The following is a 15,156-nucleotide window of genomic DNA, read 5'->3' as shown; positions in this document are numbered from 1 at the left end:
GTAGCCTAGTGGTTAGAGTGTAGGGGAGGCATGTAGCCTAGTGGTTAGAGTGTAGGGGTGGCATGTAGCCTAGTGGTTAGAGTGTAGGGGCGGCATGTAGCCTAGTGGTTAGAGTGTAGGGGCGGCATGTAGCCTAGTGGTTAGAGTGTAGGGGCGGCATGTAGCCTAGTGTTAGAGTGTAGGGGCGGCATGTAGCCTAGTGGTTAGAGTGTAGGGGCGGCATGTAGCCTAGTGGGTTAGAGTGTAGGGGCGGCATGTAGCCTAGGTTTAGAGTGTAGGGGCGGCATGTAGCCTAGTGGTTAGAGTGTAGGGGAGGCATGTAGCCTAGTGGTTAGAGTGTATGGGAGGCATGTAGGCCTAGTGGTTAGAGTGTAGGGGCGGCATGTAGCCTAGTGGTTAGAGTGTAGGGGCGGCATGTAGCCTAGTGGTTAGAGTGTAGGGGCGGTATGTAGCTAGTGGTTAGAGTGTAGGGGCGGCATGTAGCCTAGTGGTTAGAGTGTAGGGGCGGCATGTAGCCTAGTGGTTAGAGTGTAGGGGAGGCATGTAGCCTAGTGGTTAGAGTGTAGGGGCGGCATGTAGCCTAGTGGTTAGAGTGTAGGGGAGGCATGTAGCCTAGTGGTTAGAGTGTAGGGGCGGCATGTAGCCTAGTGGTTAGAGTGTAGGGGAGGCATGTAGCCTAGTGGTTAGAGTGTAGGGGCGGCATGTAGCCTAGTGGTTAGAGTGTAGGGGAGGCATGTAGCCTAGTGGTTAGAGTGTAGGGGAGGCATGTAGCCTAGGTGGTTAGAGTGTAGGGGCGGCATGTAGCCTAGTGGTTAGAGTGTAGGGGAGGCAGGTAGCCTAGTGGTTAGAGTGTAGGGGAGGCATGTAGCCTAGTGGTTAGAGTGTAGGGGCGGCATGTAGCCTAGTGGTTAGAGTGTAGGGGAGGCAGGTAGCCTAGTGGTTAGAGTGTAGGGGAGGCATGTAGCCTAGTGGTTAGAGTGTAGGGGCGGCATGTAGCCTAGTGGTTAGAGTGTAGGGGCGGCATGTAGCCTAGTGGTTAGAGTGTAGGGGCGGCATGTAGCCTAGTGGTTAGAGTGTAGGGGCGGCATGTAGCCTAGTGGTTAGAGTGTGGGGCAGCAGGTAGCCTAGTGGTTAGAGTGTTGGACTAGTAACTGAAAGGTTGCAAGATTGAATCCCCGAGCTGACAAGGTAAAAATCTGTTGTTCTGCCCCTGAACAAGGCAGTTAACCCACTGTTCCTAGGCCGTCATTGTAAATAAGAATTTGTTCTTAACTCACTTGCCTAGTTAAATAAAGGTACAAAATATTTATGTTTTCAGAGTGCATGTTTCATTCCTTAATCTCCTTTGAGCAAAACACTGAGTTGCTCAACTCAGCCTGTAGCGTTTCTGACTTGGATCCATGTGGTGGATCTCCCTGAGAGCACGCACGCACGCACACACACACACACACACACACACACACACACACACACACACACACACACACACACACAGAGCTATGACTTTAGCCAAACCATCTGTTTCTCTCCTGGAAGTGAGAAATCACAACATATCTTCATGAGTGATAATGTAGAAGTGTGTGTGTGTCAGTGGGGGCTGCCGAGGGGAGGATGGCTCATAGTAATGGCTGGAATGGAGTCAATGGAATGGCATCAAACACATTAAAGATGTGGTTTCCATGTGGTTAATGCCATTCCATTGACTCCATTCCAGACATTATTATGAGCCGTCCTCCCCTCAGCAGCCCCCATTGGTGTGTGTGTGTGTCCAGTGGCACAGTGACCTCTGTCCGTTAGATGGTCCAGTTGCAAAGTCAAAATGTATTATATTGCAAAAATGACCTTTTTGTCCTTAATTGAAGGTTAGGGTTAGGCATTAGGGTTAGCATTGTGGTTAAGGTTAGGTTTAAAATCTGATTGTATGACTTTGTGGCTGTGGCAGCTAGTGACCACTCTGCAGAGCTGCCTGCAGGGCAAAATTCATTACCATAAATGTCAACCTGTGTGTGAGAGAGAGAGTTGAGGGAGGGTGAAATGGAACGAGAGAGTATGAGCAAGGGAGATAAAAAGAGAGAGAGAGGGAGGGAGGTACATCAGGGTTCTGTGTGAAGTCAAGGCAGTCAGACAGTCTTCTTCTCTGTCTCAGTGCTGCTCAGGCCATCTCTTTCTAGATTACTCCTCCTTTTTGGATTGGATTGTTGTAGGACTGAGTGCTTGGGAAAGAGCCTGTATTTGGACAGGGCCAGGGAAGGGTGTGTTGGACTGGGAGCTTGTACTAACTAGTATTTGGACGACCGAGTCGTGTCCTATGGAGGTACAGGTTCAGAGTCAGCCACAGCCCCCCACCATCCTGGAGAATGGGGCGGCCCAGGACCCTGAACCACACCCTGCGGAGTTCAACGGTCATCGTCATGCCAACGGTGGGGAGGCAGAGCTGCCCGTCTCCAAGTCTCAGAGGAGACACAGCGATGTCAAAGTCTACAAGGAGTTCTGTGACTTCTACGCACGCTTGTAAGTCTGGGAGCCATGATACACACACACACTGAGGGAGGAGGTGTGTGTGACAGGATTGAGTGGATTGTTGGTGTGGATCTCTGAAATCACCTGTGTGATCCATGGCATTACAGATCTGTATAACTTCTGAGTAGTAGTAGTAGTAGTATACATTATCTGGGGGATTAAACCCACTCAGTTGATTAAGGGTTTAGAGTTATCACAATTGACTGTGGTTGACCTTTGTTTGTATTGCTTGCTGTTTGGGGTTTTAGGCTGGGTTTCTGTACAGCACTTTGTGACATCTGCTGATGTAAAAAGGGCTTTATAAATACATTTGATTGATTGATAAATGCTTATTGGAAATGTGAAGAATTTGAAGAATTCTGGTATTAGAAACAGTTTGATGATTGGGAACAATTCTGGTATTAGGAACAGTTTGATGATTAGGAACAGTTCTGGTATTAGGAACAGTTTGATGATTAGGAACAGTTTGATGATTAGGAACAGTTTGATGATTAGGAACAGTTCTGGTATTAGGAACAGTTTGATGATTAGGAACAGTTCTGGTATTAGGAACAGTTTGATGATTAGGAACAGTTTGATGATTAGGAACAGTTTGATGATTAGGAACAGTTCTGGTATTAGGAACAGTTTGATGATTAGGAACAGTTTGATGATTAGGAACAGTTTGATGATTAGGAACAGTTCTGGTATTAGGAACAGTTTGATGATTAGGAACAGTTCTGGTATTAGGAACAGTTCTGGTATTAGGAACAGTTCTGGTATTAGGAACAGTTTGATGATTAGGAACAGTTTGATGATTAGGAACAGTTCTGGTATTAGGAACAGTTCTGGTATTAGGAACAGTTTAATAATTAGGAACAGTTTGATGATTAGGAACAGTTTGATGATTGGGAACAGTTTGATGATTGGGAACAGTTTGATGATTGGGAACAGTTTGATGATTAGGAACAGTTTGATGATTAGGAACAGTTTGATGATTAGGAACAGTTTGATGATTAGGAACAGTTCTGGTATTAGGAACAGTTTGATGATTAGGAACAGTTCTGGTATTAGGAACAGTTTGATGATTAGGAACAGTTTGATGATTAGGAACAGTTTGATGATTAGGAACAGTTTGATGATTAGGAACAGTTCTGGTATTAGGAACAGTTTGATGATTAGGAACAGTTTGATGATTAGGAACAGTTTGATGATTAGGAACAGTTTGATGATTAGGAACAGTTCTGGTATTAGGAACAGTTCTGGTATTAGGAACAGTTTAATAATTAGGAACAGTTTGATTAGGAACAGTTCTGGTATTGGGATGTGAGGAATTCTGGTATTATGAACAGTTTAATAATTAGGAACAGTTTGATGATCTGAACTCCATAGAGTTTTTTGACATGAATAGACTATTGGCTGGTTTCTTGCTACAGTGCATGCTGTGGTAGTAGACAGTGGCTCAGAGACCCTGGACTATTTTAGTTTGGGGGGGAAGTGTGTTATGCAAAGTGAAATATGCTGGCAGGCATGAGAACTGTGTGACATGAAGGGATCTATGGGATGAGGGCAGGCTAAATATATGTGAGCTTTACGTTGTGGCCCTGTGGATAGTTAGAATGGATGTTACTCATTATGGGGGTCATTGGGGGTAATGTTATCAGCATTATAAGTATAGTCACTGAAAACATGTCACATTTGAAGTCTCCAGTCTCAATGAAAATGTCTGGAATGCTAATCATTAGCAAGGCAAGAAGGAGAGTCACACAGTTTGAGACTTTGACTTATTCAGAGAGGTTAAGTCCGATCCTTAGATGCCTCAGGTACTCTAGCACAGACCATGCCGTTTCTTTCAACCCTTGGGGCAGAACTAAAACTCCAGTAGGTAAATAAAGCAGAAGCCCTGACTTCAGTCAGTCGCTCAGATATGTGATGACAACCTGGTCCTTTTATAGACATAAGCACTAGAGACAACACGGGGAGGGTCAGAAGTTCAAATCCCTGTGCAACTTTATGATACATCTGTCTCTCCCTCTCTCTCCCTCTCTCTCCCTCCCTGTCTCTCCCTCCCCCCTCTCTCTCCCTCTCCCTCCCTCTCTCTGTCTCTTTCTGTCTCTCCTTCCCTCTCTCTCCCTCCCTCTTTCTGTCTCTCCTTCCCTCTCTCTCCCTCCCTATTTCTGTCTCTCCTTCCCTCCCTCTCTCTCCCTCTCTCTCTCTCCCTCCATCTCTCCCTCCCTCTCTCCCTCCCTCCCTCTCTATGTCTCTCCCTCCCCCTCTCTCTCTCTCCTTCACTCTGTCTGTCTCTCCCTCCCTCTCTGCCTCTCCCTCCCTCTCTGCCTCTCCCTCCCTCTCTCTGTCTCTCCCTCCTCTCTCTCTCCCTCCTCTCTCTGTCTCTGCCTCCCTCTCTCTGTCTCTGCCTCCCTCTCTCTGCCTCTCCCTTTCTCTCTCTCTGCCTCTCCCTCCCTCTCTCTGCCTCTCCCTCCCTCTCTGTCTCTCTCTGCCTCCCTCTCTCTGCCTCTCCCTCTCTCTCCCTCACTCTCTCTGTCTCTCCCTCCCTCCCTCCCTCTCTCTGTCTCTCCCTCCCTCTCTCTGTCCCTCCCTCCCTCTCTCTTTCCCTGTGAAACAAACACACTAAGTTGTTATTATGAACAGTGTTGGGGGAAACAACCAATCACCTCACACTGGAAGAAGTTAAGCAACACTAAAGCTACCCTTAACAAAAAGTATAGTTTACTGAAATAAAGATACTTTCAAAGGAAGTTCACTACATCCAAACTACTTTGTGAAAAAAATGTCATAGACTATAAATTGCAAAAACAGATCACTCAGATGTGTAATGTAGCCTATTAAACACAAAAACTGTTTCAAGTAGGAATTGTGCAAGTTTGATGTCAAAAAAGAGTTATTGTCTACTTCACCTATATTTTATTAAAATGTTTGCTAAAATAGTAGTATGTAGTTCCAGTAGTTAGCTACACCACTACATGGTAAAAAAGTAATTAACTACAGAAAACACTACCAAGATTTGAATATAGTTCAACTACCACCAAGCTACTACTGCAAAATGGAATTAAATGACTAGCTGAACTACATGTAGTTAACTACTCCCCAACACTGATCATGGAGTATTTACCAACCAGCTCAGCACCTCCTTCATAGTCTTTCTGTCTTCCTGTCTCTGGGGGGAAATGCTTGAGGCTTGTGTCATTTCCTACTAGCAGAGCCAGAAAAGGGCTTCTGAATCCTTCTGTCTGATGTCACACCAGGGTCCTGACAACATGGCCCCTATATGTTCATACATTACATCAGACAGTGTGACGATAGCTGTAGAATATCTTGATGGAACCTCTGCATTGATTCCACATCTTGTGCCAATACGCTCTATGTGCTCTGGAATGTAGTGAGTTACTGTAAATCAATTCAAATCAAACTTTATTTGTCACATGCGCCGAATACAAGAACATGGGAATGGTGAAATACATCTAACTAGATCTAACAAAGACACAGCATTCTGTAGTGTGACAGTGTGGATAATTTGTTACTTATCATTGTTGGTATAGTAGGACTAACCTCAAGCTTAACCAAATGTATTATGGTATTCAGCACATCAGAATTTCCGTGGTCTGTTTTCATTCACCTGACCGTGAAATGCTTACTTACAAGCCCTTAACCAACAATGCAGTTCAAGAAGAGTTAAGAAAATATTTACCAAGTAGACTAAAGTAAAAAATAATAAAAAGTAACACAATAAAATAACAATAACGAGGCTATTTACAGGGGGTACCGGTACCGAGTCAATGTGCAAGTGTCACGTCCTGACCAGTAAAAGGGGTTATTTGTCATTGTAGTTTGGTCAGGGCGTGGCAGGGGGTGTTTGTTTTGTGTGTTTCGGGGGTTTTCGTTTATGTTCTATGTTATCTATTTCTATGTGTTTATCTAGTTGTCTATTTCTGTGTTGGGTTTTTGGCAATGACCTCCAATTAGAGGCAGCTGGTTGTCTCTAATCGGAGGCCAAATTTAGTTGGGTTTGTTTTCTCTTGTGTTTTGTGGGTGGTTATTTTCTGTATAGCCTGTGTGCCTTATGGAACTGTTTTTCGTCATACGTTTATTTTGTTTAAGTGTTTTCATCAAATAAATTAAGTATGAGCACTTTACCCGCTGCGCCTTGGTCCTATCCTTACGACAACTATGACAGAACCAAACACCAAACAAGGACCAAGCAGCGGGGATTGGAGCACCAAACAAGGACCAAGCAGCGGGGATTGGAGCACCAAACAAGGACCAAGCAGCGGGGATTGGAGCACCAAACAAGGACCAAGCAGCGGGGATTGGAGCACCAAACAAGGACCAAGCAGCGGGGATTGGAGCACCAAACAAGGACCAAGCAGCGGGGATTGGAGCACCAAACAAGGACCAAGCAGCGGGGATTGGAGCACCAAACAAGGACCAAGCAGCGGGGATTGGAGCACCAAACAAGGACCAAGCAGCGGGGATTGGAGCACCGAAGAGAAGGATGGACGTGGGAGGCAGATGACGTTTCTGGGAGAGGACACTAAGGGAACTAGAGGAGGTGTTGTCGTGCCCTCTCCATGACTGTTTTGGTGTGTTTGGACCATGATAGTTTGTTGGTGGTCTGTAGTGTTGATCCTGCTCTAGGATGTACAGCTACTAGGCTGTATGATGATGAGAGGGAGGAAGGTTACACTAGATAGACACCTCACCTTTTTCTCCCATTCTTCTGTCTATCTATCTGAGGGGGAGAGCAGTGCTGTGTGTGTGTGTGTGTGCGTGTGTTTGTCTCCTGGGCACACATTGGAATTCTGACCTTTTAAAAAAGCAGCCCGCTTCCCTCCCTTCTCCACCTCCTCCCTCTTTTTCTCTCTCTTCATTACATCAGGTCTGACTAATAAACAACACACTGTTTAGAGAGACCGCTCCCTTACTGTCATTGAAAAAACATTGGTATCCATTGACATGAACGTGGGCTTGAGTTTGTGTGGGACAGGGAGTAGCAGCCCTCCCTGTAGCTCTGAGATTGGACAGCGAGATGCCCTTATTTGAACTAACTTTCTCTCCTCTCCTCCTTGCACACACATACTGTACACACAGAGTGTCTCTCACATACCCTTCACTATGGCTGCAAGTTGTCATTTAAACAGGTTCAGGAACACCATGTTCATAAGGGGGGGGACAGGCTAGAGCTGCCGCTTTCAAGGAGCGGGACTCTAATCCAGACGCTTATAAGTAATAAGTACGCCCACCGACAAACCATCAAACAGGCAAAGCGTCAATACAGGACTAAGACTGAATCCTACTACACCTGCTCTGACGCTCGTCGGATGTGGCAGAGCTTGCAAACTATTATGGATAACAAAGGGAAACCCAGCCACGAGCTTCCCAGTGACGCGAGCCAACCAGACGGGCTAAATGTCTTTTTATGCTCGCTTTCGAGGCAAGCAACACTGAAGCATGCATGAGAGCATCAGCTGTTCTGGACGACTGTGTGATCACGCTCTCTGTAGCCAATGTGAGCAAGACATTTAAACAAGTCAACATTCACAAGGCCGCGGGGGCAGACGGATTACCAGGACATGTACTCAGAGCATGCGCTGACCAAATGGCAAGTATCTTCACTGATATTTTCAACCTTTCCCTGAATGAGTCTGTAAAACCTACATGTTTCAAGCAGACCACCATAGTCCCTGTGCCCAAGAAAGCTAAGGTAACCTGCCTAAATGACTACCGCCCATAGCACTTACGTCAGTAGCCTTGAAGTGCTATGAAAGGCTGGTCATGGCTCACATCAACACCATCATCCCGGAAACCCTAGACCCACTCCATTTCACATACCGCCCCAACGCAATCTCAATTGTACTCTACACTTCCCTTTCCCACCTGGACTTAAAGAACACCTATGTGAGAATGCTATTCATTGACTACAGCTCAGTTCAACACCATAGTGCCCTCAAATCTCATCTCTAAGCTAAGGATCCTGGGACTAAACACCTCCCTCTGCAACTGGATCCTGGACTTGCTGACGGGCCGCCCCAAGGTGGTAAGGGTAGGTAACAACACATCCGCCACACTGATCTTCTACACGGGGGCCCCTCAAGGGTGCGTGCTTAGTCCCCTCTTGTACTCCCTGCTCACCCCCGACTGCGTGGCCACAACGGGGGTAGGTCTGATCACCGACAACAATGAGACAGCCTATAGGGAGGAGGTCAGAGATCTGGCAGTGTGGTGCCAGGACAACAACCTCTCCCTCAACGTGAGCAAGACAAAGGAGATGATCGTGGACTACAGGAAAAGGAGAGCCAAATATTTTTTACATTTACATTTTTAGTCATTTAGCAGACGCTCTTATCCAGAGCGACTTACAGTAGTGAATGCATACATTTCATACTCCCCCATTCTCATCGACGTGGTAGTGGAGCAGGTTGAACCTACTGCTACTCACTGTTTATTATTATGCAAAGTCACTTTACCCCTACCTACATGTAAAAATTACCTTGACTAACCTGTACCCCCACACATTGACTCGGTACCAGTACCCCCTGTATATTAAGGGATCCTGAGTAGCGCAGCGGTCTAAGGCAGTGCATCACAGTGCTAGAGGCATCACTACAGACCCAGGTTCGATCCCGGACTATATCACAACCGACCGTGATCGGGAATCCCATAGGGCGACGCACAATTGGCCCTGCGTCGTCTGGGTTAAGTTTGGCTGGGGCAGGCCATCATTGTAAATAAGAATTTGTTCTTAACTGACTTGTCTAGTTAAATAAAGGTTAAATGAAAAAAATATAGCCTCTTATTGTTAGTTTGTGTAACTCTATTTTCTTAAAACTGCATTGTTGGTTAAGGGCTTGTAAGTAAGCATTTCACGGTAAGGTCTACACTTGTTGTATTCGGAGCATTTGACAAATACATTTTGATTTGATTAGATTTGACACACACTGTCAGCATCTCAGTTAATATGTGTTAATCCAGGACAGATGGGAGGGTGCTTCTCCCATGAAAACAAAATATTTAGATTTCCCAGATTTCCTTTCTGTGTCTGAAGCTATGATAGGCCGGGTTGGACCAAAGCCCACACTAGAAGGTTTAGTGGGAGCTGGCCTGAGAATCCTTATGTGTGTACGTGCCTGTATGTCTATGAGGGAATGTGTCAGCTCTCCTCACTCATTTACCCACCCTGATCTCCAAACACTGAATACAACCTCCAGCTGGGTGTGTTGTGAAAAGAGAGACACTATTACTTCTGTGCGTTGGGTGATGAATGTGCTTCAGCTGTGGTGTGGCTAGCCAATAGGGTTCTACACTGTGTTCATTGTGACGTTACTCACTCTATGACCTGTTCTTTCCCTTTTTAGAAAAAATTAAAAGAATACTGAATGTAAACTCTCGTCTTCCTTCTCTCTCTCTCTCTCTCTCTCTCTCTCTCTCTCTCCTCTCTCTCTCCTCTCTCTCCCCTCTCTTCTCTCTCTCTCTCTCTCTCTCTCTCTCCTCTCTCTCTCTCTCTCTCTCCTCTCTCTCTCTCTCTCTCTCTCTCTCTCTCCTCTCTCTCTCTCCCCTCTCTCTCTCCCCTCTCTCTCTCCTCTCTCTCCCCTCTCTTCTCTCTCTCCCCTCTCAGCAACATGGCCAGTGCCCTGGCCAATGCGATGTGTGAGCGCTGTAAGAGTGGCTTTGCCCCGGCGGAGAAGATCGTCAACAGTAACGGGGAGCTGTACCATGAGGGATGCTTCGTCTGTGCTCAGTGCTTCCAACAGTTCTCTGAGGGTCTCTTCTATGAGGTGACATTCACTTACTGTACCCCTCTTACCATCAGACCCTCTCTCCTCTCTACCATCAGACCCTCTCTCCTCTCTCCTCTCTACCATCAGACCCTCTCTCCTCTCTCTACCATCAGACCCTCTCCTCTCTCTACCATCAGACCCTCTCCTCTCTCTACCATCAGACCCTCTCTCCTCTCTACCATCAGACCCTCTCTCCTCTCTCCTCTCTACCATCAGACCCTCTCTCTCTACCATCAGACCCTCTCTCCTCTCTACCATAAGACCCTCTCTCCTCTCTCCTCTCTACCATCAGACCCTCTCTCCTCTCTACCATCAGACCCTCTCTCCTCTCTACCATCAGACTCTCTCTCCTCTCTCCCTCTCTACCATCAGACCCTCTCTCCTCTCTACCATCAGACCCTCTCTCCTCTCTCCCTCTCTACCATCAGACCCTCTCTCCTCTCTCCCTCTCTACCATCAGAACCTCTCTCCTCTCTACCATCAGACCCTCTCTCCTCTCTACCATCAGACCCTCTCTCCTCTCTCCCTCTCTACCATCAGACCCTCTCCCCTCTCTCCCTCTCTACCATCAGACCCTCTCTCCTCTCTCCCTCTCTACCATCAGAACCTCTCTCCTCTCTACCATCAGAACCTCTCTCCTCTCTACCATCAGACCCTCTCTCCTCTCTACCATCAGACCCTCTCTCCACTCTCCTCTCTATGATCAGACCCTCTCTCCTCTCTCCTCTCTCCCATCAGACCCTCTCTCCTCTCTACCATCAGACCCTCTCTCCTCTACCATCAGACCCTCTCTCCTCTCTCTACCATCAGACCCTCTCCTCTCTACCATCAGACCCTCTCTCCTCTCTCCCTCTCTACCATCAGACCCTCTCTCCTCTCTACCATCAGACCCTCTCTCCTCTCTACCATCAGACCCTCTCTCCTCTCTACCATCAGACCCTCTCTCCTCTCTACCATCAGACCCTCTCTCCTCTCTACCATCAGACCCTCTCTCCTCTCTCCTCTCTACCATCAGACCCTCTCTCCTCTCTCCCTCTCTACCATCAGACCCTCTCTCCTCTCTAACATCAGACCCTCTCTCCTCTCTCTAACATCAGACCCTCTCTCCCTCTCCCTCTCTACCATCAGACCCTCTCTCCTCTCTCCCTCTCTACCATCAGAACCTCTCTCCTCTCTACCATCAGACCCTCTCTCCTCTCTACCATCAGACCCTCTCTCCTCTCTACGATCAGACCCTCTCTCCTCTCTCCTCTCTCCCATCAGACCCTCTCTCCTCTCTCCCATCAGACCCTCTCTCCTCTCTCCTCTCTACCATCAGACCCTCTCTCCTCTCTCCCTCTCTACCATCAGACCCTCTCTCCTCTCTCCCGCTCTACCATCAGACCCTCTCTCCTCTCTACCATCAGACCCTCTCTCCTCTCTCCCTCTCTACCATCAGACCCTCTCTCCTCTCTACCATCAGACCCTCTCTCCTCTCTCCCTCTCTACCATCAGACCCTCTCTCCTCTCTCCCTCTCTACCATCAGAACCTCTCTCCTCTCTACCATCAGACCCTCTCTCCTCTCTACCATCAGGCCCTCTCTCCCTCTCTACCATCAGACCCTCTCTCCACTCTCTTCTCTATGATCAGACCCTCTCTCCTCTCTCCTCTCTCCCATCAGACCCTCTCTCCTCTCTCCCATCAGACCCTCTCTCCTCTCTCCCTCTCTACCATCAGACCCTCTCTCCTCTCTCCCTCTCTACCATCAGACCCTCTCTCCTCTCTAACATCAGACCCTCTCTCCTCTCTCCCGCTCTACCATCAGACCCTCTCTCCTCTCTCCCTCTCTACCATCAGACCCTCTCTCCTCTCTACCATCAGACCCTCTCTCCTCTCTCCCTCTCTACCATCAGACCCTCTCTCCTCTCTCCCTCTCTACCATCAGAACCTCTCTCCTCTCTACCATCAGACCCTCTCTCCTCTCTACCATCAGGCCCTCTCTCCTCTCTCCCTCTCTACCATCAGACCCTCTCTCCACTCTCCTCTCTATGATCAGACCCTCTCTCCTCTCTCCTCTCTCCCATCAGACCCTCTCTCCTCTCTACCATCAGACCCTCTCTCCTCTCTCCTCTACCATCAGACCCTCTCTCCTCTACCATCAGACCCTCTCTCCTCTCTCTACCATCAGACCCTCTCTCCTCTCTACCATCAGACCATCTCTCCTCTCTCCCTCTCTACCATCAGACCCTCTCTCCTCTCTACCATCAGACCCTCTCTCCTCTTTCCCTCTCTACCATCAGACCCTCTCTCCTCTCTACCATCAGACCCTCTCTCCTCTCTCCTCTCTACCATCAGACCCTCTCTCCTCTCTCCTCTCTACCATCAGACCCTCTCTCCTCTCTACCATCAGACCCTCTCTCCTCTCTACCATCAGACCCTCTCTCCTCTCTCCCTCTCTACCATCAGACCCTCTCTCCTCTCTCCCCTCTCTACCATCAGACCCTCTCTCCTCTCTCCCTCTCTACCATCAGACCCTCTCTCCTCTCTACCATCAGACCCTCTCTCCTCTTTCCCTCTCTACCATCAGACCCTCTCTCCTCTCTACCATCAGACCCTCTCTCCTCTCTCCTCTCTACCATCAGACCCTCTCTCCTCTCTCCTCTCTACCATCAGACCCTCTCTCCTCTCTACCATCAGACCCTCTCTCCTCTCTCTACCATCAGACCCTCTCTCCTCTCTCTACCATCAGACCCTCTCTCCTCTCTCCCTCTCTACCATCAGACCCTCTCTCCTCTCTCCCTCTCTACCATCAGACCCTCTCTCCTCTCTACCACCAGACCCTCTCTCTTCTACCATCAGACCCTCTCTCCTCTCTACCACCAGACCCTCTCTCTTCTACCATCAGACCCTCTCTCCTCTCTACCATCAGACCCTCTCTCCTCTCTCCCTCTCTACCACCAGACCCTCTCTCCTCTCTCCCTCTCTACTATCAGCTTTCTTTTCAGCACCATGGAGTGAATCCTTACCACTGCTACACCTGGCTATCAGGAGAGCCTTTTCTGGCAGCGAAACAGTTCATTCAGCCTCATTTACTTTCTTTTTAAAAGAATAGCTGATATGGCTGACTTGCTTAAACAAATGTGGTTCCTGCTGACAATTGAGCAGTACAAACTATAGCATAAGGGAACGATGAGAGGATAAGAGGCAATCCGTAATTTCGATAAAGACATTAATAAGCGAGCTAGGGTGGACGTAGTCAATATAACTATTTGTTCAGCACCTTTGAAATGTACAGAGACAGAATTCAGAACATGGGCCATTCTTACAGTATTCTCCATGTACACCAAGTCAGAACCGTAGGATAAATAAAGGGGGCATATAAGCAGACAATGAAAGCTCTTAAAATATTTAATGATTACATTTCTCTAAAACAGGCTATATGCAACATGTGCACCACCCAGGCAGAATAGTAGACTAAGTTATAAGGGGGAAAGGGACCAAATTATTAGGGTGAAGCACATGGGCTACTAACAGCTTACTACACAACATAAACTTAGTATTAATTTCTTAGCTACCGTATAAATATCTCCCTGGCATATTACATCATTATGCAGTAGCATACAATACATTTTTGGACTCACCTTCTTCTGTGCTCACTTGAAATGGAAGGTGTGGCAGTGGTCCTTCTTGTGGACAAATTTTGTCATCAAACTTTGTCATCAAAGTCTGGCATTCTCTGCATTTATGTTGCTTTCAAGACAACTTGGAACTCGGGAAAAAACAAGGTTGAATCCTGACGTCAGTGATCTTCAGGTCGGAGCTCAAGAAAGAAGCCTGAGTACTTGGAGTTCCGAGTTGGATGACCGTTCAAAACGTTATTTTCCCAGTCGTCGCTAGTTTTTTTCAGTTCCCAGTTGTCTTGAGCTCACTGAAGTCTGAGATATCCCAGTTCTGAGTTCCCAGTTGTCTTGAGCTCACTGAAGTCTGAGATTTCCCAGTTCTGAGTTCCCAGTTGTTTTGAGCTCACTGAAGTCTGAGATTTCCCAGTTCTGAGTTCCCAGTTGTTTTGAGCTCACTGAAGTCTGAGATTTCCCAGTTCTGAGTTCCCAGTTGTTTTGAACGCGGCAGAAGTCATGCTGGATTGACAGCATGGCCAATGTATTCAACCTCTGACCTATGGTGTTGAATGTTTATCCTTTTAAGCTTAGAAAAGAGACCTGTAAACCCAGACTTGGACCACACACCCTCTCCACTGAATAGCAGGCTAGTGATTGCTTTTGTTAGGCTAACATCTTTTAGAGTAAATAACTCACGGACACTAGACAAGCTTAACCAAGTTTAATTCTTCCCAAAGGGTCATTACAGCTGTAATTCAGACAAAAACATTTCACACAAGCACTGATATTTAACCCTTTTTCCTAGGCTGAGTCTCCTCCTCCACATCCGAACAGCCAATGCATCTCTGTTGCTAGACAGAACCTTAGTGATATCTGTTCTTCCTCACTTCATCTGACCTGACCTCTACCCCAAAGTGCTCACTCCTCCCCAACTCAAGGCTGTCATGGTTATTGATACCAGACTGTGTGTCTCTTCTCCTCCCAGAGGATCTCTGATGGCTAACAATAACATACCCTGACATAATGTAAACGTAATACATTACCCTCTCTCCCTCAGTGACATTGTTAGTTTCTAAGATCTCCACCCGTCTCTCCTTATCAATGCCTGCCACATGTAATCACTTCCCTGCACTCAACACATTCCAAGCTTAGTTGCACCCACTATATACCTTCCTCCTACAACCCTTAACTTCTGGTGTAGACCCTCAACCTTAGCCCTCCATCAGTGACATGAAAAGGTAACATTCCATATTCTAAGAACCCA

General features: G+C 47.3%; 1 protein-coding gene across 6 annotated transcripts in view; it reads left to right on the top strand.

Annotated features, from left to right (window-relative positions):
• LOC115155733 (LIM and senescent cell antigen-like-containing domain protein 1) overlaps nucleotides 1-15,156 on the top strand; it is a 71,851-nt gene that overhangs the window by 39,053 nt on the left and 17,642 nt on the right. For 3 of the 6 annotated variants that reach the window (XM_029702638.1, XM_029702639.1, XM_029702637.1), the window contains exon 2: nucleotides 10,133-10,292. In XM_029702638.1, coding sequence (XP_029558498.1) covers nucleotides 10,133-10,292 — 160 coding nt within the window. Of the gene's footprint in view, nucleotides 1-2,095; nucleotides 2,512-10,132; nucleotides 10,293-15,156 lie in introns of those variants that run through there. The other 3 variants (XM_029702640.1, XM_029702635.1, XM_029702636.1) reach the window with 3 other exon arrangements.

The sequence above is a fragment of the Salmo trutta genome, chromosome 20, assembly GCF_901001165.1.
Source record: "Salmo trutta chromosome 20, fSalTru1.1, whole genome shotgun sequence".
NCBI classification, from domain to species: domain Eukaryota; kingdom Metazoa; phylum Chordata; class Actinopteri; order Salmoniformes; family Salmonidae; genus Salmo; species Salmo trutta.
Note: the sequence above shows the minus strand (reverse complement) of the source record. Positions and strands in the feature narration are given on the sequence as shown.